Source organism: Manihot esculenta, chromosome 10 (genome assembly GCF_001659605.2).
Source record: "Manihot esculenta cultivar AM560-2 chromosome 10, M.esculenta_v8, whole genome shotgun sequence".
Lineage (NCBI taxonomy): Eukaryota > Viridiplantae > Streptophyta > Magnoliopsida > Malpighiales > Euphorbiaceae > Manihot > Manihot esculenta.
In genome coordinates, this window is record NC_035170.2 from 8094133 (window position 1) to 8110113 (window position 15981).

The 15981-nt window shown below is 31.0% G+C and overlaps 1 protein-coding gene across 2 annotated transcripts; it reads right to left on the reverse strand.

Moving 5' to 3' along the window:
* Positions 1 to 7343: 7343 nt before the first annotated feature.
* LOC110625312 (7-methylguanosine phosphate-specific 5'-nucleotidase A) lies at positions 7344 to 13860 on the reverse strand. 2 transcript variants are annotated; one of them, XM_021770928.2, is made up of 9 exons: positions 13613 to 13859; positions 13472 to 13532; positions 13247 to 13379; positions 12986 to 13109; positions 12202 to 12258; positions 11985 to 12081; positions 9290 to 9497; positions 8072 to 8132; positions 7344 to 7833 (listed from the first exon to the last, which is right to left on the reverse strand). In XM_021770928.2, the coding sequence occupies exons 1-9, from the start codon at positions 13820 to 13822 to the stop codon at positions 7768 to 7770; spliced, it is 1017 nt and encodes a 338-aa protein (XP_021626620.1). In that variant the 5' UTR covers positions 13823 to 13859; the 3' UTR covers positions 7344 to 7767. The 2 variants fall into 2 exon arrangements, with proteins under 2 accessions (XP_021626620.1, XP_043817173.1); XM_043961238.1 differs by having other exon boundaries at positions 7722 to 7852; positions 13613 to 13860.
* Between the last annotated feature and the right edge of the window lie 2121 nt (positions 13861 to 15981).

Consider the following 15981-nt stretch of genomic DNA (forward strand, 5'->3'; position numbering starts at 1 on the left):
TTAAATGCTAGAAATTGTGGTCATCACATGAATGGAAGAGTAATTATAGAGAAAATCCTAAGATTGAAGTATTTTTAATATACCATAGAAGCAGATTGTGCCCAGTTTGTCAAAAGATGCCAGTGCCAGATCTTGATAAGCTACACAGTATGTCTTCACCTTGGCCTTTTGCTATGTGGAGAATTGATATTATTGGAAGGATCACTCCAACTGCATCTAATGGCATAAGTTCATTATAGTGGCTATCGATTACTTCTTCAAGTAGGTAGAGACTGAGTCTTACAAGACAGTAGGGGCAAAGCAGATATCTAATTTTATCAAGAAGAATATAATATGTCGATATGGAGTACCATATGAGATAGTCTTTGATAATGGCATGCAACTCAAAGGTGAATTTCAGGATCTGATTAATGAATACTATATTCAGCACCATAATTTCTCTCCTTATAGACCACAGACTAATGGGGTGATCGAAGCAGCCAATAAGAACATCAAGACTATTCTCAAAAAAACAGTGGAAACCTACAAAGATTAGCTAGAATTTAGAGCTCAATTGCATACCCTTTAATCCATCCACATGAATCGATTACGGTAAGATCTATCACTTACGATCAAAATCTTTTATCTTCAAATTTCCCTTAAATTGCCGAAAATATGAGACTAAAATTTTCCTCATAGGCTAGATGAAATGAGTTGAAGAGTTAATAATTAACTCTCACAACAATGGAGAGAAAAATAAATGAGAACAATAAGAAGAGGAAGTAGAAGATGAGTGGAGCTCTCAAATTTTAGTGGAAAGGTAAAAAGAAGAAGTCTACCTTTCTTTCTCACCTCTCTTGTAACATCCCTTATCCATATATTTAATTAGCTAAGCGGGAGATATCATTTTCTATGGTGGTTCTCTTATTTTTTTTAATTAATATAATGTAATTCAGGATATTTTCTTTACTAAAATTTCGACAAAGTCTCTTTTGTAATATAAACTTAATTCCATCCCTGAATAATAAAATTATACTTCAATAAAACTCCAACCTTAACCTCTTTACTTTTTTAAAAATTCTCAATACAATTCAAGCACTTTAAATATCCTTTTCATCAAATCTCAACACAACACCTCATATCAAATAACTATATAGTTACACTAAAATAAAATTCTTCTCATGTAATATTCATTACGATCCGTATATTTATTATAAATATGTTATAACTATACAAAATTTCAAAATATACCCAAAAGTGGCTTAATGTAACTCTTTAATTGATGCAGATCTGTTACACTGCTATCTTTATCTACAACCTGTGCGAGGAAAAAAAAAATTTTACATGCTAAGCATAATACTTAGTGGTGCTTAATTTTTCTTAAATAAAACATTTAAGTAAAATTTAATTGACAATTATAAATTAAATAAATACCAATAAATTATGTAACAAATAATTTGATATAATTTTCGATCATATAATTATTTTAATTGGTCATATTTTAATTCCATAACTAGTTTACACCATAAAAATAGTTTTGTTTTCTCTTAATACCTTTTTTTTATTACATTTTGACCCCTATAAATTTAAATGGAACTATTAAATTAGTTATAAAAACTATATTTGTAGGATATAAAATTTCAAATAACTATATGACTCAAAAGCCGAATCTATAACTGTAGTAGTGTGATATATGAGCCGTACTTGTAGAACACCTTGTTATATCTTTAAAATCAATATAACTGTAATATAGTACTGCTAAATATATATTTGACATGCTACACCCTTAAATTAACTCACAATTCTCACCAAATTCACTAAATTCATATATTAATTATTATTATAATATTGGAATACGAGAATAATTATTCAATATTATGTAGCTTTAAAATATTCAATTTAAATTTTGTTATATTATAATTACAATCCAAAATTTTTATCTCTTCATAATAAAATTTCACAACCTTTGAAATTAACTTTCATTCAATTCCATATTTAAACCAATAATCAAAATATTTCTTATTTATAGATAACTACAAATAATATTCCTTAACAATGTAAGAGTCACTTTAATTTCTTATAATCTTTTCATATCATGTAAATTTATTACTTTAGCACAACTATAAAATTGGAAATTCACTATTTAATTCTTAATTTAAATTAACTAACTTTTCTTATTCATCTAATTCAATATCTTTTCCTTTTTATCATATCCACACCAAACCTCTCTCTCTTTTCTTTTTCTTTCCCATCTTAATTTTACAATTAAACTATTAGCTCCTCCAATATTTTAGTTATGTTCACTCAAGTCCTTGTAAAACTTGTAATATGTGAAATATCTTCTTTAATCTTTATAATTTTCAACAACTTACACTTTCATCCAAATTCTCAATACTAACAATTTAAATTATACAAGCTTATTTTCAATTTAACCCTTAATAAATTAATATTTAATCCAATACAAAATTTCATTTTTAGTCTAAATAGGCTTCCTTTGACCCTAATTTAACTCAATTTACAACATTTAACATGTATGAAGCAATATTTCCTTTTTAGTTCAATCTTAATTTTGAGCAAACTTTATTTCTCTATTCTTCATTTCCTTTTCCTTTAGAATTTCCTCTCTTCTTTTCAACTTCTTCTTCATAAAATATAAGTAAATAAATCATATTGATTCAATATTCTCCAAATATTCATATAAAAATGATAAAAAATATTCTTATATAAAAAACTCTTAAGATACCTTTAAAATCTCTACACTTGGTTACTATTCACACTACTTTCTTCCTTAATTCCCTCTTTAGTTCTCTCATTTTCTTGGATTTGGGGCTAGCAAAAGGGACTTGGGTGGGTGGAGAATTGCTTTTAGGTGAAAAATGGATAAGAGTTGATGTAGAAAGAAGAAGATGGAGAAGAATTTCTCCTCTTGGTTCGGCCATGAATGAAGTTAAAGAAGATAATGGCTTTTTCTTCTTTTTTCTTTTCTAGAATTATTTGCTAATTTGGATAGCCAAGATTTAGCGATGTGCAATTTAATCCAAGGCCATTATTAAATCTTAATAAAAAAAATTTTATTTTACTCTTTTACCCAATATTTCCTCTAATTGGACATTAGCCCCACAATCTTTCCATATTTAGAAAAATTTTCCCACTTCTTCAATCACTTGATTAAGTCCACCCATGCAAATTTTGACCAAAGTCAAACTGTGGTAGATTTCATTTTAATTTCAATCTTTTTCAATAATACCAAATAAGTCCATAGATTGATTTTTCATTTGAGTTTTTCACCATTCTAATGAACTTATTTTTATTCCAGATTAATTATTTGAACGTAATTTGAATAGTATTATTCACAAGTAGAAAAAGTATTGAGCGCTTTTTGGATAGTACTATTCACTTTCCGAGAATTACACTATTCATAATTGAAATTTTTAGGCTATTATATCTCTCCCTTTATGTAGAGATGGGTGATTGGGTGGTAGTTAGGGATTTAATTCCCTAACCCTTAATTCTCTCAAATAATTCTTAAATAATTTTCTATATATCACGTATATGTATTAATTCTTTAATTTAATTAATTAATTAAATTAATTTCTAATTATTCAATCAATTACTTAATCATTTAATCATAATTAATTAAATTCATCTTCATAGTTTTCTATACTTGCTCAAGTATGTTTGTAAACATTGACTAAAGAATGCCATGAAGAATGAATTCTAGATGCCATGAAATGCAAATGTATGAGTGCAAGCTCCAAGTCTTAAACAAAAGTCTTCGATCTTCCATTTTGACTGTCAGGTATCTGTTCCTCTGTTGACATTAAGGATCTATTTTGAAAAAAAAAAAAAGAACTACTTTGCCTCCTGCAAATGCCAATCTTTTCAATGTTTTCTTTTTTCCCTTTATTTTTCTCTTTTTCTTTTCCTCTTTCTTTCTCGTTTCCATACTTTTCTTTTTGGAGATAAGGATCATGCTCACAAAGTAGATACATATAAGAAGATTTTCTAAACTCATTACTTCAATCACTTTGATCAATCTTTCGAACTATATAAATAAGATGAAGTTATTCGACGACTCTCTATACCTTATCCCTTTCTCTTGCAAATTCATATTTATTATTTTTTCTTTAACTTTTTCCTAAGCTGCCCTTTACAAGTTTTTAACTTACTTAGCTCCCCCACTCCCCCTTTTTTTCTTTTTCTTTTCTTGCTTTCTTTTTTTTTTCTTTCTTCTATTTTTGTAGCTTTACTTCTCTCTCTTTTTTTTTTTTTTTTTTTTTTTTTTTTTTTTTTCTGAACTGCCCTTTGTGGGTTTTCAACTCAGCAAGTTTTTGTTTTTTCTTTTCTTTTATTCCTTTTTATTGCAAGAGAAGTGAACAATATTGGTGGTTTCCAACCTAAGTACTTTCTTTGGTCTATGATTTGTGACTTAATATGCTTCAATAAAGAATAGAAAATATAGATCCATTTCTGCTTAGTCATAAGATGTCTCCTTTACGAACAAATACAAACATTAATAACCAAATGAAACGCCACTATTCTCATTAATTTAGATATACCATTATATACTTTTGGATTTCATCTTATTCTAACTTAACTTTCAAAGTCTGATAGAACGCATAACACGTCGAATAACCCTTTTAGGTTTTCTATCTAAATCTTCTCTTACTCTTCTTTTATCTAGACTGCCTTATGTGGGTTTTCGGTCTAGCAAAATTATTTATTTGTTTTCTTATTATTCTTTTTTATCCCTAACTTTTTCCTAGGCCTTAATGGACTATCTCTCCAACATGATACTTTCAATTTACCCAAATGAATTGATTCTTTGAAGCTATCCTCGTCCATGTTCACTATTCTTAAAAATTCTGTTGTGTAGGATCTGTTGCATCCTACGAGGTTTGCCTTTACTATGTTTGGATCTAACGAATTAAGTCCATTTTGACATGTTATTTTGACTCATTGCCATGCACTATAATAGCAAAATCCTCGGGAACGTTGCCCCCAAGCCACAGTGGGCCCATTGGCCATATTCCATCTTGTTTTAGACCTTAGAAGCAGTTATTCTTTATTAGATGTAGACTAAGTCCATCTTAATGAGTAGGATTTTCTTCTTCTTTCTTATCTTTTCTTTTTTTTTTTCATCTTCTTTTTCTTTTCTCAATTGATTTTTTTTAATCTTTTTTTCCCTTTTTTGCCTTTTGGTTTTGCTTTATTGGGAAAGTTTTTTTCTCTTTTTTTTTCTCTCCTTTTTTTTTCGCCTTTTAGACTTTTACATCTATTTTCAAGTTGGACTTTGCTCCTTTACTTGATAGGTAGCATTCTTGGATCTGTAGGCTTTTTGTTGTGGATAGTGACTCCATCCATGTTAAATATATCTTGTTGAGATCAAGAGAATGCTTTGAGTGCCTTAGTATATTCCAATATCATGAGCTTTTCTCTCTCTTTCAAGCTAAAATTTTAACCAAGCTTTATTCCTTAGAGCTCTTTGGTGTACCTAACCAAATAAAGATAGAATTCAATGCGTTAAAAAAATAGAATCAAATGACTATGAATGGTATGCATTTGACCATTAAGATGGAAATCAAATAGGAAAAGAAGATTCTTCCACTAATGGCTGCATCAGATACACTAGACTTATTCAAAGGCAATGCTCCCCAAATTTATTATGCATGTCCATCTTCATCTTCTTAGGACTCAACATCTTTATGTGGGCCTTTGTTTTGGATCATCTAGTTTCTTTGCATCAATCAGGTCTCAGATCTCATGATAAAGGCACCTACACTTGTTAGTGTCCTGACTAGAAATTTAATGGAACTCATAAAATAATTCTTTCTTGAAATTCTTAAGCAATAGATTAGGCAGTGGAGTATCCATCAAAGGTTAAAGCAGCCCTTTGTTTCTCAATCTACAAAGATGGTCACTATAGGTTCACCCAAATCAGAGAATCTCCTTACAACTTGAATATTAAACACTATATTTGTGAAACTTGTCCATAGTGGAAGCTCCTTGTCCATAGTGGAAGCTCCTTTCTGCATAGGTTGGCCTATTAAAGAGTTGCCTTCAGGGGTCTTGTGATTCATCATGTCTTCCGGTTCAACTTCAACATGAAACAAGTCCTCAAAACTGGAGATTGGTAGGTAATATATATTCTCACGGTAAATTGGTAATAAATTCTTGATCAATATTCTAATATGCTCCTTTGTTGGTTGGTGAACTATGAGCACAACTCTCTTCCTCCATCTCATTAGGAATTCAACAAATGACTCATCAAGCCCTTGCTTGGTGGCCTTCAATTATCTTTGGTTGACATTAAACCCAGTATTATATGAATAATACCTAACAAATGCCATAATAAACCGATTCCAATCTTCTCATATTTTCTTTCTAAATTGTAGTACCATGACACAAGAGGTCAATCTAATGATAAAGGTAAAAGGTTAGTGATTTGATCATCCCTAACCCTATTGTCTTCATGATGACTAAATATTATTTCATGTGGATCGTTAGATCTCCAGGCTCATCAAACTTGGACAAAGATGGCATCTTGAACTTACTGCGCAATTGGACTTGCATATGGAACCTCAAAATCATCTATGTCACCCACTCTTGGAAGCTTGGATTGCTTCTTAAGGTCAGGTTTGAACTTCTTCATATTCCCCATGAAGGCATGATAGGCCTCATTTGTTTGGCCTGTCTTATTAGTTACCTTATTCGTTGGATGACTCACTCCACCATTTGATCCTCCTTCCATCCCTAACGATCTCTTGGCTCTTACATCTTCTTCATTGGTTGCTTTTCATATGCTCTTCCTATTCTATTATTGAAGGTGATGCAAACATGGGAGATAAGCATGTGAGAAATATAATGAATGCAAATATCACATTACCTCCTAGACCAATAACAAGGGTACACACAAAGAAAATCAAAACATTACTTTAACACTTAGCGCAACAAGTTGTTTGTAAAGGAATGAACACATGCGAGGAAAAGCCTGTAACGACCCGAAATCGGACCGCTACCGGCGCTAGGATCCAAATCGACTTAAAGTCGCCGGGACCCGTAGCAAGCCTAACATACAACCTGTCATACCTGATAAATCCTTTTAAAAATGTAAAAATATATCCATTAATTATGCTAAAATTTAAATATTTCTAATATATCTAATATAAAATGAAACCAAAAACTGAACTAGAAAGCAAATTAAATCGATTTGGTTTTATTTTTTGGTTAGAACAAATATGTGCTCACCATATATATATATTTCAATGTAATGTTAATTTATGTATGAAAATTAAATTATTTTTTTCATTAATTTTTTTTCCTGTTATTGGATTTTGTCCAGGCCAGAAGTTGAACAAGTTTAATTACAAGTGCATTCAACAATCAACAAGCTAAGTTTCTCCTGTATAATCGTCAAAATTATAACCAAGACCAGTGGAAATCTTTACTTGCCTGCACAGGCTGCACTCTTTATCAAATACAACATCCAAAAACCACTACTGACTGACTATGGAGAAGACAACTAACATATAATTGAATAAATTCCACCTTTAATAAATGTCTATAACATACATTACCATCTATTATAACTATAGATTATCTTGTCCTAGCTATTTCAATAAAACAATGAGTACAATCCACTGGCATTGCTCCACCTTAAGATATATATGTCAATTTTCATGGAATTCACTTCCAGGAGAATGTTCAGGTCATCTGTGCAGTTCATGATCCCACTTTCAGCAAAGCTGGAGACGTGCCGAAAATCTTTAACATTTATTGACAAGGAACTCAAGCAGATGCAGTTGAACATAGCTGAGAAGCAAGCTTGACTACACCCCACATCGGTGCATCATTCTGTTTGAAACAAGTTATCCTGATATCACTAATATGATCATAAATAAGGATACAAGTTCTCATAACAAAATATGTCAAACTTACCCCTTGTCTCTATCAAAACTACGTTATCATGCAAACTCTACCTTATTAGAAGATTTCATCTTGATCAAAATTGACATGTAGATTATCTAACTTTTATGATATTTGAAATTTTTTTCCTCCCTTTTTTCTTTTCCTAGCCTAGCTTGTGACTCACCAGATAAACAACATCAAAGGCTTTACGGTAGCTAGCAAGATTGTTCTCGATATTGTCATTCCTGAAACAGAAACATGTGGTAATTCATCAATTAGCATGTCAACAATGAATCAAAAAGAATGATAACATACAATTTAAGTTTTGAAATATGACAAAACCCACAATTTAATCCCTATTCATATTAAGAAACAAAATAGCTCCCCAGGCATATTTCATTTATTAACAAAATAGTCATCCTCTTAAAATTATTGTTATTGGGTTAAAACTTGAAAGTTTTAGCAGTTTAGTCATTAGATATAGTTTCTTTATAACAGTTAGGTCATTACAAGTCACAACTTGCTCTACAATCATGAAAAGTTTCATCCTCGCTCAACACCCATCACTCCTATGATGTCATTGTAAATGGTCATATTAGATTTCTCTTTCACTGTTAGCCAGCGAATTGATCTCTAATTAAGACCTTTTAATAGGGAGTCTCTAGTTTGACATCTAGCAGCATAAAAGATTAATCAGAGGCAAAAGGCATGAAGCAATAACTATCTTCAGCCTCATGCTTTTCCTGTACTTACCAGGATATATTCTTTCACATGGTCCCATCTCAGCCTAGCTACAAATATTCATTGTTCTTTTTTGCCTCCTTTCAGCATAAAGTTTGAGTGCTTTTTGTATGGAAAATTAGACAATCATTTCAATTAGACAATTCGTGAAAAGACCGTAAATATACATTTCAAGTGATTTTCCCATTTTGCAAAGTACTTTGCAGTCCAAGTATATCAAAGCAATAAAGATCTTCCATTACCAGTCATCTTCAAATCATTGACTACACATAAGAACCCAATGATCAAATCAGTTAAGGGATCAAGAACTACTTCTTCTGCAGAATCAAGAACCAAGGTGGAGGGTTACAACTTTAGGAAATCAACTGCTTATCTATTACAACTTCCAACAGCCCAGTAGAGCTGACCAGACTGGCTATATTTTCCAAAATGAGCATCATCCCTGCCCATTAGCAACCTTCCTTATTTCTTCTCTTCCATACTACAAGGAACTTTGGGAGAGTTTTGAAAACTTAACCAACCTTGTTTAATCACCTCATATTTTGAATACCATAAAAGAATACTACAAAACTAAATCCAACTAAAATGTGAAGCCCAGGGGGGCACAGATATGAGATAGCATATATTAATTATGTATGATTAAGCAAAATTGCCAACTTACAGGAAGCCCACAGAAATTCGAGTCTCGTAATCCAACCCATCAGACATTCCCAAGTCGCCCAGGTGATCACCAAGAAGCAAAACATTGGTTCTCTTCTTCACTGAGGCACTGTCATCGCTTACCCCATCAACATCACCAAGATGTTCATGAACAGGAGCAGCCATATCAAGAGCATGTTCATTTTTATTTAGACTATGAATCAACTTTCCTGTCACAAAATTAGTTCAAAAACCATAATCAGAAAAATCCTAACATATAACACTTGGCATTACTTAGTACAAATGAATTTTATATTAATATTCTCAAAATGTTAAAATATGAAAGAACATTAAAAAAAGAAATGAAGAAAAAAAAAACTAAAAAGTAAAATAAGATTGAGAAGATAATTTCCATTGTCTTTCTACAACCAAAAAGGGGATGGTCAAAAGAAATAATGAAAGAGAGGTATACAACAAACTTGTAAATGATGAAATACAAATTGTAAATCATCATGTCAATATCTGTTCACAAAAATTTCTAATGTACAACCAATAGAACAAACCCAAAAGCAAATAACAAAGCTCACAAAATTTTATTTAATTCTCAATTTTCAAGATCAATATTTATAAGCTCCATTAAAATACCTAGATGAGACTGGTAGTTATAATACAACAACTGGTCCTACTAGGACTAATACTTGGAATCCAAAAATAAGAAAACACTAAATCAACACTAATTAGAAATACAAAACTAACACTAGCTAGCATATTCTAAAAAAACAGGATCCTTAAGTAATTAAAATTACTTCCTCATTAACACTCTGTTTGGGATGTGGTAAAGTAATGTAAGGTTTTCTAAAGTATGAGATAATAAGGTAAGCTTTTTCATAGTTTTTAAATTTTAATAATTTTTTATTGTTTGGAACAACAAAAGATTCTTTAGAGAATTTGGAAGTTTTCAAGAGAAAACTTTCTCAACCCACCAATTTGGTGGTTGGAATTGTAGGTTCTGGGAGATTTTAAAAAACTTCCAAAAACTTTATTTTAAAAATCCCCCACTCTCTCAGACATAGTTTCAAGGTTTTTAATCCTTGGAAAACCTTCTATTACCTTAAAAAACCTCCTCCCAAACAAAGGGTAAGTTTCCTAAATAGTAGAAGCCTAAGCTTCTTAATTTTAAAATGAAAAATTAAATTAAATTAATTCCAAAACTAGTTTTTGTTACCTATATCATTCTCACTTGATTGCAAACTAGATCTTGAGTTTTGCAGTGCTAAATAGTCAAAGAAATGCCAACACTACAGGATGGAGAACATGTTGTTCTTGCTGAATCTATTATGTTTCTCCCCTTCTCCCATTTATGTCTCTCCCCCTCTTTCACTTGTTTCTCTATCTCTTGTTTCTGTCTCTCTCTCAACAGAAAGAGACGAGGTCAAGAGAGAGAGTGAGAGAGAAAGGAGAAAAGAGAGAAACAAGGGGAGAGAGAGAAATAAATGGGTGAGAGACAGAGAGATAGGACAAAAAGACAACAATGAGGAGAAGCGGAGAAGAGATAGAGAGAAGAAAAGAAAAAGTACATGATTGCAAAATCTGTTGGATAAAACTATAAGTAATTGCAATATCAAGTGGTTAAATAGTAATTTATCTTAAATACTAAATTATTAACGGGCAAAATGGACAAAAAGACCTATGTTTGTGAAGGAAGTGTAACTAAACGACTAAATAGCCTATTATTTTGAAATATAGGGACCAGAATGTTAACAATGATAAAAAATAGTGATTTACATGTATATTAACTTTTTCTGGTCCTTGTCGAGTGGCCCAACTTAATGTCACCATTAATCTGGTTGCATTTTCTCTAATGTCATCTTGAGTTTGCAATTGTTTCTGACTAGGAAAGCTTTATTGGTGTCTTTTACTTGCAAAGTGACTGCATTTGAATAGGAAAGTTGATCCTTTGCAAATTGAAAAACATATTAACTAATGGCAGTAAAATCATGGGATTGGGTTCCAAGAAATCAACAAACATTAACCAACTGGATGCACCTGCTAAATGAAAAAAGGCCACAGGGAGAGATTGAAAATCTTGATTGAACCCAATTTGATACCAAATTGATTTAAAACGAATAGAACAAAACAAAAGGAAAATAACGAATCTCTTAAATTTATTTAATTCTTAATTGTCAATATCAATAATAATAAGCTTTACTAGAGTACTTAGATGATATAGGTATTTATAGTGTAATAAATGGTCCTACTAGTACTAGGATCTAGGATTAAGAATCCTAAAATAAGAAATTACAGAACCAGTACTACTGAGGAATATAAACCAACATCCAACAATAACTAGAAATTCTAAACATTTTAATTTTACAATAATTAAAATACTGTTCCTAACTAAATTTCCTAAATAATAGAAACTTAAACTTCTTAGTTTTAAGATGAAATAACTCGAAATAAATCACTTTCTAATCATGGAACTAAGAAAAATAATTCAAATAAATGCTGCAAATTAAATGCCGCTTACTCAATCAAAAAAACCTGCCATTCCTCACAAGTTAGGTGGAAACCATCAATTGGTCACTCAAACCAGGTGTGGAACACCATGGTGCAAAAACTTAAAAAGCCATACATATTAACATATGTACAAAACAACAAATACTAAAAATATAAGTTAAACACCAATCATGTGAGGCAGATATGTTTCAAAATGATACCCTTGAAAGAAATTAGTCGACCATTATCATCAAATACCATTCGGTTAGAGACAATCTTGACATTTCTAAAAGATCTATGAACTTTCTGCCTCAAGACCTGGCACAGCAAAAGCATAGTCACCAATGCAATTAAGGTTGCAAATCAGAGCCAGAAATCCAGGATGAAAAGAAAATAACCTATTGCTGAACTGTTGCAAAGGATATTTCATGAGCTTACCTCCTCTATGATATCTGCAAGCCCTGCTGAAAATATAAGAACTGGAATGTCCCTTTCCTGCAAATTCACAGAGGCAAAAAGCAAGTAATGCTATGGATTTTAATTAAAACTGTGTTCCAAGAGAAACAGTATCTTTTTGAGGATTAATATGCCCAGCTGGATTGGGACCAGACATTATGGATGTTCTTCTTCACATTCTTTAGTGTTCAATTGAATGATGTGACATGTTTGGATTATACAGGAAAAAGAAATTTGAAGTTCTGACTTATTATAGACCATAAACAGGTACTCCACTTTCAGAGGGAGACTGTGGGTCAATATCCTCAAAACTATTAGTGGATAAGTTAATATTTGGGTACTGGATGAATAATTCTTCAAGTAATAGATGAGCTGTTGGCTGGCTTGGAAGGAAATGGTAACTGGTGAAGGGAGGGCTGAAGGGTGAGTGCATCGATGAGGTATCTTGGAAAGCGTTTTTTTTCCTCGCTTAGTATGTATATCTAAAGGGAAAGGATAACTAAGGAGAGAATTTAAGAGGTTTTTAAACCTTCAAAAGAGCTCAAGATGTATATGGTTGAAGGCATTGTTCTGTGATTTTAAAAATATATATAATTTAGAATAGAACTACAACACAATTATTAAAAAAAAGTAACATATCAAACTTGCCCATTGATGTCCTAATATTACCATGGCCACCAAATTTTAAAAGTGTCATTAAGAAATAATAAAAATAGCTCATAAGATTTTCCAGAACACTTGAGTTGTCATTGAAAGAGGAGATTACCTCCAGAAATTGAAAGAGTTCAACAACACCATCCCTAAAAGCAATAGCAGAATTAGCAACAGATTCTCTAATTGCATCACATGTAAGGCCTCCCTCAATGAGAAGATTATGAGTTTTCCCCCACCTGCGTGCAATTTATAAAAGCATAGAAAATCATAACTCCTAAAGCATGTAAAAGAGTAAATTACTATATAAATGTGTTATCATCTAAGATGCTTAAGAGCAAGAATAGCCCCTACACAAAAAGCTATTAGCAAATACCATTCTTTCATGAGCTTTGTTTTCTCTTGGATTGGAATAGTTGGGGAAAATTCTAAAGGATGATAGTATTCGTACAATGCGTGCCTCTTAGCATCATACTCAGGATTCCCCTGCCGCAAAAGGCCATGGCTGCCTAATGCAAGAAAAACAAACAAAATGACTCATAAACAAAAATCTTCTGAATCAAATCATTATTATAAGAAAGCAGAATTTTCAGAAACATACTGTGGCCCCGACGGTCATTCACCATGTACTTGGTTAGTGTTGCATCAAAATCTGCAATTACCTGATAGACAAAATAAACCCAGATGAGTAATAGAGAAAAAAAGTGTCAAAAGAACACAAGGAAAAATATGAAGATTGAACCTGGAGCTTGGAAGGACCCGCCATGCGAATTGCAGCAATTTTCTTTTGAAGCGAGAGAAGATCATCCACCACTGTAACATTGGAGAGTTCATGGCCTTCCGTAGCCATTCGATTCTTGAAACTAACACGACAATGCCAAAACCTGCAAGGGATGATGATGAAGAAACGAGCAGGGAAAGTGATTATGCTCCTTTGGTATCGATAATTCATCTAAAATTTGAGAGTTGCGCAGAGCTTAAGCATTTACTGACTCATCTACTGTACTTTCATTTCAAATGGGCTGAGTTTCCTGGGGCCCAACTGTTTGGATTCGGCTGATTTCCATCAAGCAAATAATTCCAATTTAGGTTTTCCGAGAATTATTTTTTATATTTTCAAAATCGTATTTTATAATTTTTTATATAAATTATGTTTTTTCATAAAAATAAAAAAAATAATAAATAAAAAAATTTTGTCAGAATATTGAAGGACTACATGCACGTTATTACTACATATTTTATTTTTCAATTTATTGTTTTAATTTTAATTTTAATTTAATAATATTTTTTTTAAAAGTAAAACTACTTATTGTATTAATAAAATTCTATTAAATAAAAAGGATATCATCCCAAATAGATGGATGATTATACTTAATAGATTCTCTAATCAAAATATGAGCAGTTAGAGTAATATTACAACAAACCCATCTAACAGAAATATTAGTTCCAGAGTCTAATAAAGATTTATGATCATTCAAAATTAAACCCATACATAAGATAATTTGATAAAAATGCTCCTTAAGTATCTGTCTAAAACCCTATATAAGATAATTTGGCAAAAATGATCCTCTTTCTTTCTCATCTGTCGAGTATAAATTATTAAAGTCTGCCGAACAAAGTTACGGAAGATAGTTTCTACAAGATAAAACTTGAATAAGATTCGAAGACTGACATCATCGTTGCGATTCTGGAAATCCATAATAACTAGTAAATCTTTATTGAACATTATATTTCGAAATAACCAAATCAATAAAATTTGAAAAAAAGCCAACCACAGAAACAGACACATGACTGTTCTACATTAACGAACGGTCTCCTCCCAATTCTTATTTATTGACCAAGAAGCAACCATCAAAGTGTAAAAAATTACAAAAAAGTTTCATACGAGAACTAAGAGCTTTTGTTTTCATAAAAAATAAAATGTATTGGATTGAATCAATCATAAGTGACGATCAGAATATCTCTGGAACTCTTAATAGGGATAACAGCATCTTCTTTTTCATCGATAGTCAATTGACGCAGATCGTCTTCTATGGGAAAGGGAAAAGAAGAAATTAGGTTTAAGGAAGAGGAAAAGGCGAGAGTATCAAGTCACAAAAAACCACAAGGGGAAACCTAATTTATTAATAATTTAAAACTACTTAATTAATTTTAAAATATTTATTCATAAATAAAAATAGTATTAATAATTTAGATTGTGTTTTTATCACTAAATTATATAAAAATAATCATAAATAATTAAAACTAATAAAATAATCATAAAAAATAATAATAGCAATTAAATTTAATTAAAATGAGCTCCCCATGTCAATTTCTTAATAATCTTAGAAAATGTCATATATTATAAGCTTCACATGTCCATTGTTAGTACTATTTTTTAGTACCCTTAGAAAATATCACATGTCAACTTCTTAAAAAAAAATAACTTGCTTTATATATATATATATATATATAGATAGATAGATTTTAAAAGTTGTATCAATTTCAACGTAAATTTACAATTTATAACAATTTTATAGCACAATTACAAATTGCCTAAACATTTTCAAAAATTTTTAATTTTTTAATAAATAAATTACTTTACTTTTAAAAATTTTAATATTAGGAGAAACATCCTCTATTCAAACTCCTAACAAATTGTCAAAGGACATAAGTTTGTCAAAGGACATAAGTTAGTTAAAGTATGGGCAGTAAAATTCTCAACTCCCTTAGTGAAAGACCAAAAATAAGAATGCAAAAAATCAACTGCTTGCAAACGATCCCAAACTACTGCTTTTAGGTCTTATCTATCAACGGTTGACATGTCGCAACTAGATTTTTAATTAAAAAATTCATGAATTTGACATTGTGAGTTTCTTTCTTTAATACTTCATATGCTATCTCATAATTTAATTCTTTCACCTGTATTACCTCAGTATTGAACCGTGAGATAAAACTCTTTAAAGACTTACAAAGTTAGAAAAAATTTTTTTAGGAGATATACAAGTAATAAATCTAAATTTAAATAACGTAGCAAGCTATGTAAAATTTTAAATTAAACCTACACTCATATTTTGATACCGTTTTTAAATCAAACCTGTGAGTATTGATGGAAAATCCCGAAACCAGAGC

Coding starts and splice junctions, on each gene's coding strand:
- LOC110625312 (XM_021770928.2), bottom strand. CDS start 13,822: ATGAATTATCGATACCAAAGGAGCATAATCACTTTCCCTGCTCGTTTC. Junction 13,110..13,246: donor ACAAAGCTCATGAAAGAATG/GTATTTGCTAAT, acceptor AATTGCACGCAG/GTGGGGGAAAACTCATAATC. Junction 9,498..11,984: donor TCGACTAATTTCTTTCAAGG/GTATCATTTTGA, acceptor ATTTTGTGACAG/GAAAGTTGATTCATAGTCTA.